Genomic DNA, 9,929 nt, shown 5'->3' with positions numbered 1-9,929 from the left:
GTAGGTGGCACAGACACACACACAGTGGAGAAACTGAAGGAGGGAAGGGAGACGCTCGTGTATGAAAGCGGAACTGCTATAGCAAATATTGATGGAACATACTAAGCTTGTCTGCATGCGTGAGTGTTTGTGAGTGCATTGCTGAGGGGAGGCAGATGCCGGACAGGTGCAGGAAAGTGGGTTGGAGGTAAAAGTAGTGGTCTGTCTGTGTGTGTGTGTGGTGGAAAAAAGCTGGGCCCAGAGGCACCGGGCAGCATCCTGGCTGCACGGAGCTGCAGCTGCATGTGGAGACGAGGTCACCAGCCACTGTGGTATCGGAGGACAGCGATGGTGGGAGTTTGGGGGTGACGGTCGGGGTTGGAGCGTGGGAGTGAAATGTGAGAGTGAGAAAGAAGGGGAGTCAGGTGCCAAGTGTCACCACAAACAGCGTCTCCAGTGACTCACAATTTCATGGCATGTATCATCGGTTTGTGTGTCACCGAGGCTGAGGCAATACCTACACAATGTATATCAGTTACATCATATATGCTGCAATTTAAAACAACATTGCTTTTCATTACAGAGCTATGATGCAAAAAGGGTGAAACTTAATACCAAAAACTGTTGTATTGTAATGTATTATTAAGATAAAAAATCACTCTAATAATTAGGGATCCTACATATTCAAAGAGCATAAACAGTGATTTTCATAGACTAGAAACATCTGGCAGCCAAACCGAACCATATATATCTTATATATCATGGTTTAGAGTAAAGGTTTTGGCAAAGACAAAAAATATTAACAGTTAAATCAAGATGGAAAAGCCACTTCCAGCGTGTTAATCCTCTCCAGTAAAACAAACCGAGGAAGAACAAGTGGCGATATCTTTGTGACTAACATCTTAAAGTAGCATCGGGCTCCTAATTCCAAAAGTTCCTCCTATTATAACAGTAAAACTCTTATAATAACATATCAGTTAATTGATTAAACTACTTACTTTCCGATTACACACATCTTAAGCACTGATCTTAAGGCGATACCCAACAACAAGTGAATATTACACCTGAATAATCTAATAAATATATACATAATATGGGTTGTTTGGGCTCAAATACATACAAAACATTTACACACAAGCTATATAGCCATGGGAACGTAATACCACCACCACCACCACCATGAGAGGGTGGACTAATACAGAAACATGTTACTACGTCAACACGGGTACAGGTGAGCCCCCTCTCTGAGTCTGTGCTCTTTGTTAGGTCTCCAAATGACAAACAGCATGCATGAAATAAGCTGAGGTCTGGGAGTTGCATGTGTTTGTTAGTGTGTACGGTGTTTGTGTGTCGGGGGTGAGGGAGAGAGATATCTCCCCCCCGACACAGGAAGCAGCTGAGTTTCACAGCAGAAGTGAGCTGCAGAGAGGGGAAGGGTTGAGCCAGACACCATGCTGCCCATCGTTAGAGACTTTAAACCGCTTTGTGTCGCATCCAGCGCCTCAATCTAGATATGATTAGTTCAATTAAAAGCAGGTCTCCTTTAGTGGCCTGGTGTCGCTTCACGTTCTGACAAATAACAGCAGGTCTCAGTTAGAGTTTGAGTTGGTTTTATAGATTTTGGATGTATAAAACCTCTTAAATCCCACCAGGTCTTCTAAGCTGCTTAGATCGACTACCCAAACATAAATGATTAAACCCTTAAGTTAATTTTACAGAAACCAAAAGCATCAAAGTAGCAAATGATCAAATGAATGAGTTATAATTCATAGTTCTCATTAAACTAATGGTCATTTGGGTTTAAATAAACAATCTGATTGTGTTTTTTATCTTTGCTGAGCAAGAGTTTTGTGCAAAATTACTATTAAACTAACTCAGGCTCATGACTTGGTAATGGTAAACAGGACATTCCCACCTCCCAATAAATGATGGCCGATACCTCGTATCAGAGGAATACTGGTATCAAAACAACTCTAACTATAAATCTTGTAATCTAGAAATGAAAGCCACTCTCGCTGTAAGTCAGCAACAGTATGAGATGAAAACACAGACTTCTTATAATAAAGTTTCCGCATCAAACAAGACATAAATGAAGTGAACAGGGCGGCAGATTTCTCATGAACGGTTCTTCATAACAAGATTACTTGTGATCTTATGTGTTAAGAGGTCAAAGCCTTGGTCATCCAGTCACCTCCGGCCCCTCCCCACAGTCCATTCACATGTTCCCATCCCTCGTGATGATAAACAAAATTACTAAAAGAGGAATGACACGGCAAAATTAAAAGTTTTCAGAATCCACAAAATCGCTTTAGGAGCAAATTGTTGTATAGTTACTAATATTCACTAAATCCTCAAAGACCACAGCAGTCACACAGTCAGGAGGAGGGACACTTCTGTGGGGATATTTGTTGTTCTAGTGTCCACGCCTTAGCACGATCAGCTGGTGTAAATAGTGTAAATGCTGCACAAAGGTGGCTTGACTGAATGAAAGGAGTAAAAAAAAACAAAAAATCTACAAAATACATTTTCTCTTTTCAGATTACAGAAACCTTTTTTTTTTTCTAAGGTAGAAACTGTGCAAAACAAAACATATTTCCTTTGTAAAAGTGAAACTGACGTCTTTGCTCCTTGATACCATCTCACTGTGATTTGAATGATCATATATTTATATTTGGGATTTAAATTACTTCCTTAACTTTAACACTAGAAAGCAGGTAGGAGAACAGAGGTTCAGTGGACTAAATAATGTCAGCCAACAGAGGCCAACTGCGCCACTGTTTACCTCCTCACTCTGAGGGTCAGTGTGCTGTGCTTGGGGCTAAATGTCAAAATATGTGTGCAAACCAGAGAACTCTGAGGGCAGCAACCATAGAGAGATCAACACCAAACACAAAAACTACAACCACATATGTGGAAATCAAACCTGCTCACACACCCTCCCTTCCCTCCATGGTTTTTACAATCCTGTAAAGCACCATACCCTACTTTTATCATCATCTCTGAGAGCTGGGGAACCCCCTCGGTCCACCCTCCCCCTGTTAATGAATCCTGCATTCCCAGCTCTCACGTGGCATCCAGCACTGTGCTGAATTGAGCAACTGTGACCAAGAATGGGGAAGTAGCTCAACTTGTTCATACATGAGAATCGCTGTCTGTCTGCAGCGGAGGACACCGCAGAATGAAAGCACATTGAGGAAATGGCATTACCATAGACTGCGCGCTGACAAGAGAGCGGATTTTTGACTTGATGTTAGGAAAATCTTCTCAAACTGCCTGAGAACTGGGTCAAGCAGCATCCGAAAACAATTCTTTTGAATTGTTTTGAACCTGTTTAACAGTAACAACAGCAGGAAAAGCTACAGCAGCAACAGTAACTGTAACCAACCACACTGATAACAGCAACCAGTGCATCTGTATGAGCGTTTCACCTAAATACAATCTCACTGTTTTACTTCGTAAGAGTCTGAATGATCTCTGATATTATCAGCTGATATTGTCTTCAGTGCAGAATGATGGCAGATTTGCAGACATATTAGGAAGCCAGGTTATTGAACTTGCATTAGTAAGACTGTGTTAATTCTTCTTTTATAAAGTTCTTTAAAGTAAACTTAGCATTTAGTGTAGCCTCACAGCACAGCATAACTGTAGAGTCTCACTGTCAAACAATATCAACAAAAGGCCAAAACCAACAAAGCGTTCATTCGTCTCTTAATATTTTCCACCCGTAAGCAGAGTGGCTCTAGGTGGGCAGGCGGCTGCCGGGGGCCGCTCGAGGTGGGAACTGTCAGAAAGTGTCCTGAGATAACTTTGCTGTTTTACAAATAAAATAAAAATTAAATTGAATTATTTAAGATCTTTAAAAACAGAACAAACAGGAGCAAACAGCATGTTTGTTGGGGTTCTATTTTCAGCGGCGGATTAACACACATTAGGCGCTCTATTGAGTATTTCAGGCAGCAGGTTACATTAAGCTTGTTAGTAGGATACATTCATTGTTGGTTTTGGTCTTTTCTTTGAATCTACTGACAATAACTGACTTTTAACTGTAATATCTCCTGCCTCCGTTTTTCTCTCAGTGCTAATATAAGCTAATAGAAGCTAGTAAGTGATGATCACATTTTTATTTATTCTCAGATACCAATATCAATACCAGCTGTAAAAAAAATCGGTATGAGTAAAGCTGAGTTGAAACCACTGCTGTCATCAGTGTGATGTGTACTCCCCCATGAAACAGATGAAAACAGAAACAGACAACATGAAATATGGAAATTCGGTGCAGGAGGACTCACCGTTGAAGGGGTTGATCCCTCTGGTGATCCTCTGTACGATTGCATCTTTCACTTCCCTCCTTCTCACACACTGGATACCCAGATTCTGGAAACTGTGTGAATAATGATGCAGCAGGTTAAACAGGTTGAACAGGCGGTGGAGGCTGATTACGAGAAACAAAGCAGTCAAAGTGAAGTATGATCTAAATAAACTACAACATAATCTGTTGGACTGAGAGTCTAAATGAATCTGAATGAATGAACTACAGACGTCCAGGAGGGATTTGCAAATTATACACACCAAAGAATACTGACTCATTGACACACACACACACACACACACACACACACTCTCTCTCAAACACACAGCAAATACGGGTGATGTCACTCGGGGAATTCCCATATTGCCATCCTCATCACAGACAGGGTTTGACAGTATTTCTCTGTGTGAGTCTGTGCGAGTGTCTTCCTCTGTATCTGAGAGGTCACCAATCTACACTCCTTCCGAAACCGCCAAGTGAAACATGAAATACAGTTAATAGAGAGTAAATTGATTACGTTGTGGTGTGTGTGCATCAGAGTGTTTACGTATTTGGATGACTGATTGAGACTGAGACTGAGTGATAGTGAGTGGTAATTGCTCTGGTGGCCCACAGTGAAATCAGTGAACACTACTTGCAGGCTGCCTTTTGGACAGAGGTGCTTTTTGGGAGGGGGAACTCACGCGATCACTCTGCGGTCTGGACCAAACTCAGCCTCGTAGAATCCGTCTTTGCAGTCTTTCCCCACCAGGTCGTGCGGATGTGGTCGGTAAGGCTCGTTCTTGGTCACCAAGTAGACGCGCACTTTCCCTTTACCGCAGTAATTCAGGATCTGCAGAGGCAGAGGAGGTCATTAACAGGAACCTATGCTGCATGCAGGGGTGAAATGCCAACACAGACACATGTGCTCCAGCTGACCGACCTGCAGACTCGGGTAGGTCCTGTTGTTGTCCGAGCTCTTCTCCCCGGGGATGCTTCCGGCTGAGCGACCCTCACACTTGTACCTGAAGCGCATCCCCCTCTGCTTGGGCTGCTCGAAGATCTGGATCTCCGGCTCAGCCACTGGAGACAGACGATGGGAAAGGGTGAATGGAGGGATGCAGAGAGGAAGCTAAGATTCAGACACTGTGGTGGTTTTAAAATGATTTGATGCAGATTACGCAACCATGAAGAGTGACAAAAGTTGCACAATCAATAAGCGCATAATGAAATATTGCATAATGAAAACCATTATGAAAGAGGTTTTTCCTTGTTTTTTATTCACTAAAAGCTATAAACATTTGTTAACTATCAGACCCTGGCCATTCAAGTTAAAGCAAACACCATGGATGACATGCATTTAGCATTTAGTATGACGTCATTATACAGACTCCCTCAGTTAATGCAGTCATGTTTCTGACATTTAATAACCCAGGAAGTGTTGAATTTGCAGGTCAACAGATGTTTAGGTTAAAACTGGGACAAATAGGCCAAAGTTGACATTTAGTTTCTGTGTGTATTGTGGAGATTACTGTGCACCCTTCCACCGCAGACAGACATGAGAGAGAATCAGTGTGAAATGGGATTGAAGCTGTCAGGAAACCATTTTGCTTTATTTCTGCTTTTTGTTGTTGGTGCCTGAACCTCTGTGTGACGAGCTGTATCTGAGTCATCCTGCTTTTGTTCTGCATCCAATGTTGACTGATAAATCTAAAATCAACACTGTGTGCTTCAATAAACCAACAAGCACTGGTTTAATGATTTGCACTCAGTCTGCTCGTCTTAAATGAGGCCAAATCTGATTGAAAAGTGAAAGATTTTCTCATTGAGACAAATATATTCTACGTAACCTGGATGTCTAAAATCCTTCAGCATCAACTGAAGTCAGGTGAGGTGCACGGGCGTCTTTTAAACTGCCAATCATTGCAGCCATCCTGCTTCTCTGTGCTACTTTGGCCCTTCTGTATAAAACAAGGCCCCACATGATGCCCGAGAGAGAGAGGAACTAAAACTGATCCAGGAAGTGTGTCTGTTTTTGGTGTACAGTGTTTCCATTGATTTAACAACACACACACACACAAAACGCCTTTTTTGGACCCACAGCCGAGCTACGAGCTCAGTCCAAAGTGCGGCGTTCACACACAGATGATATCGGAATGAAACAAGTCCTGTTACATTTCTGACATAATTAAGAAATGTAAGTTTGCCAGAAATCTTTTAAAAAAGTGTCCCGGCCTTGTTCTGCCTTCCTCATTTTGCAGCTACTTTAGAGGACGCGGCAAACACAGAAGCTCTCACACACATTTATAACACAATATATAAACTCAGACACCACAAACTATAAAGATGTTGATTACAAGAAGCTAGTTCACACACTCACACCACAGCTCTGAAAAAAGGGCAATGCTTACCAATAAAACAAAATGAGGAAGTGAAAGACACTGCAATACACTCACACACTGCTGGGTACTTTTAAGGCTTGTGGAGACAGGCAGATCATTTTTGACACAAGAGGAATTAAAATGTACTTACTTAGGTGTGGATCCCCTAGCATGGAGGGCACAAGAACTGTAATGTGAGAAAACATACACACAAATTAAAGACAAAATGAGCCTGAATTCACTGGTTTGTTGTTTTTTGAGCTCAGTTAGTTCTGCTAAAGCTGTCCTGTAATTACTGACACTGCCTCCAAAAATCATTGCAACAAAGAGGAAGTTTCACTGTGTCGTTAAACAGGCGTATAATCAATACTGCCAACTCGTATTTAACTCCAGAATCCAGCAGTGCTGCTGTTGAACATTCAGGCTTCAAGATATTCATAAAAATATGAAAAGTTACAGTTGAGGCAGTAAATGTTTGTGAGCATTATCATTACATCCTGTCTATAACCTCTCATTCTACACTCTACTTGTATTATTATACAGTAAATAAAGGTACTCACCATCCATGATGCACACACACACACACACACTCTCTCTCTCAGCAGTATCACAGGTTATTGTCTCCTGGAGAACCCCGAGCTGAATAAGTGACAGTGCACAGGAAAAGTAATATTTGTTGAAGAGAGGAGCAGCGGGGGAAATCCCCTGCATCACCGCCCACTTCATCCGAACTGACCAATGAGAGGCCGCACCACTCACAGCCACTCCCCCCTTAAAGCACTGCCAAAAGAGTGAGTGAGTTTGTGTGTGTGAGTGTGAGTGTGTGTGTAGCCTGGGAGATAAAAGACTTATGACAGTGCACATGACAGCAGCCGTGAGTGCAGCCAGGCCACGGGAGAGAATACAGAGTCACCACACTCACCCTGCAGCACCATGCACACCTGGGTGTCCGGGCAATATGACCCATAAGCCTCCCATATGACCGATAACCATCCAGTGGCGGACTCTGCCTGTGGATGGGTCTGTTTGAGGGGCTTCACTCATTCACTCACTCATTTCATGGGGTGTAAGAGAAGGTAAATATCCACAGTAGGCCTGTAGCTCAGCATTTCATTATTTCTCTCAAGAATATGAACTGAAATAGTTTAATAGTTTAAAGTTTAGATTATTATTTAAGATCTTTAAAGAGCTGAACACAAACTATATTCACTGAGCTTCACTGTCTGATAACCGGCTTCGTTCTGCATCAGAAAACAACCAAACAACACTGAATCTGTCAGAAAGAAGCCTATTAAGTCTGTATGATTATTAAATACAGAGAGCTCCTAAAAGTATTTGGGTTCATGGTTTATCAGTTGTTCTGCACTGTTATTGATATTCAGTGGATAGAATATGAAATATCCATAAAATATGTCACTCAATGATAGAAAGGGTTTATAATAAACTAAAACTAAAGTAAAACATTTTAGTTAAATGAAATAAACTTTATTATGTACTTACACTAAAATCAATATGCAGGAAATCAACACAGGCCTGAGGAGGCGTCGGTGCAGGTTCATTCAGACTGGGATGTTTCGTCCACTTCTTTCACATTTTTAAACAATAAAAACTAAACTGAAACGAGGGAAAACCAAATGAAAAACTATCCCTCTGGAGGACTCAGGGATTCTCGTTTTCTGGTTTAATACCAACATACTTTGGGCGAGTAACTAACTGTACAAGTTAGAACTTATTAGGAAAAATCACACTTTCATCAAAAATTAGGAAAAATGTTCATTAAAAGTTTAAGTTTTTAATTAAGTTTAATTTATTGTTTTCAATATGAAATATTTGTTTTACACTCCATACGTCATATATTATATATATATATATCAACTTATTATGAGTTCATAGATAGCAAATATTTGTTTGTGCTCCTTACAGCCAGTTTCTCATCACACTATATTTTAATAAGCAATAAACATGTCTGGATGTTTATTATTTTCAGTACACGTGACAGCCTCCTATCTATATATTCATAGAAAAGTTGCTATTATTAGTGAGCAGGTGATAACGCTCACTGGGTAGGAAGTGTCTGTTTGCGTCTTTTAAACCTCAGATTGCTCATTTTGATATAATTTCTAACTCTGATACATATTAGTACCTCAGTGAGCACAGACATTTCCACTGAAGGAAAGTTTAAATTCCAGTTGCACAGAATTATTAAAGGTTCAATAAACAAACAAAAACATTTCCAGTGTTAATTCTCAGTGTGGCAACATGTCTTCATATAGAGGATAAACGGTGTGATGGTGATAGAAAGACTAACACCATTTATTGTGTTTCTGTACAGTTTGAATAAAGTGTGTTGTGAGTTTAAATGAGTGTTTTACCCCTGAAGGAGTCTGGTGGACCCTTTGTTTTGGTCTGAGATGTTGGTGCTCTATTGCGCCATCTAGTGGTTAATTGTCAACCTCAGAAACCTTTATGTACTTTTACTCTTTAAAGGTCATTAGTCCATTATGACGAGTGAGATGTACTTGATGTACATCTAGGGACATTTGAGGTAAACAAACAAGGTGTGTGGGGCCAACAAATGTGAAAATAAATGCAACAAAGACACAGACACAGGCGTAGTTTTTAGGGGTTTAATGGGTGTACAGATTCATTTAAAGGAAGTGATAAACACATACAAAAATACCCTTTCAATACATTTTAGAAACAAACATCTAAATGACCTGTTTTGTTAAATGTTTCCAAACAGCAAAACATGAGTTGTCTGAAACAGAGCGGCGCAGATTCCATTCAAAAGAGAATTACCTGCTATGAATGCTATTAAAAAAAAGATCACATGGTACAAATATGCAAATATAAATAAAGTGATAAGAAAACCCCCGATAATGAAGAATATGCCTTTTGAAAAAACTGTTCTCTGTACATTTAAGTTGGGGAACCGACGCTGGGGAACCGACGCTGGGGAACACCCTGCGTCCCAACTCTCCAGAGAAGAGGGCGCCGCGTCAGCATCACTTTATACTTTCGTTGTGTACATATTATCTTCGGTGCTGCTGAACTCAAACCAGCTTCAGACCATAAAGATGGAGGGTTGGGGCCCAAGGCGGGAAAAAATTAACAAAAAAGGTTGTCTCCTGACCCCCCCGCTCGCCCGCCGGCGCCACCAGCGGCCTCAGGAGATGCTTTATTTAAGAACCTCCACAGGAGGCGCAGAGGGTTAACACCCAAACGAAGGGAAGTCTGTCTCTCTCCGACACACAAAACCATCCAACACACACACACACACA

The 9,929-nt window shown here is 41.1% G+C and overlaps 1 protein-coding gene across 1 annotated transcript in view; it reads right to left on the bottom strand.

Annotated features, from left to right (window-relative positions):
* rel (v-rel avian reticuloendotheliosis viral oncogene homolog) overlaps positions 1-7,309 on the bottom strand; it is a 14,565-nt gene extending 7,256 nt beyond the window's left edge. Inside the window, exons 1-5 of the mRNA XM_035664218.1 lie at positions 7,209-7,309; positions 6,800-6,835; positions 5,211-5,350; positions 4,972-5,120; positions 4,269-4,360 (exon numbers count right to left, since the gene is read on the bottom strand). Of these exons, the coding sequence (XP_035520111.1) occupies positions 4,269-4,360; positions 4,972-5,120; positions 5,211-5,350; positions 6,800-6,835; positions 7,209-7,215 (424 nt within the window). The 5' untranslated portion in view covers positions 7,216-7,309. The remainder of the gene's footprint in view (positions 1-4,268; positions 4,361-4,971; positions 5,121-5,210; positions 5,351-6,799; positions 6,836-7,208) is intronic.
* Positions 7,310-9,929: the final 2,620 nt, after the last annotated feature.

Source organism: Morone saxatilis, unplaced genomic scaffold, assembly GCF_004916995.1.
Source record: "Morone saxatilis isolate NCDOM2014 unplaced genomic scaffold, NCSU_SB_2.0 Contig19, whole genome shotgun sequence".
Classification (NCBI taxonomy): Eukaryota; Metazoa; Chordata; class Actinopteri; family Moronidae; genus Morone; species Morone saxatilis.
The sequence above is the reverse complement of the archived record's forward strand: the minus strand, read 5'-3'. Positions and strand labels throughout refer to the sequence as shown.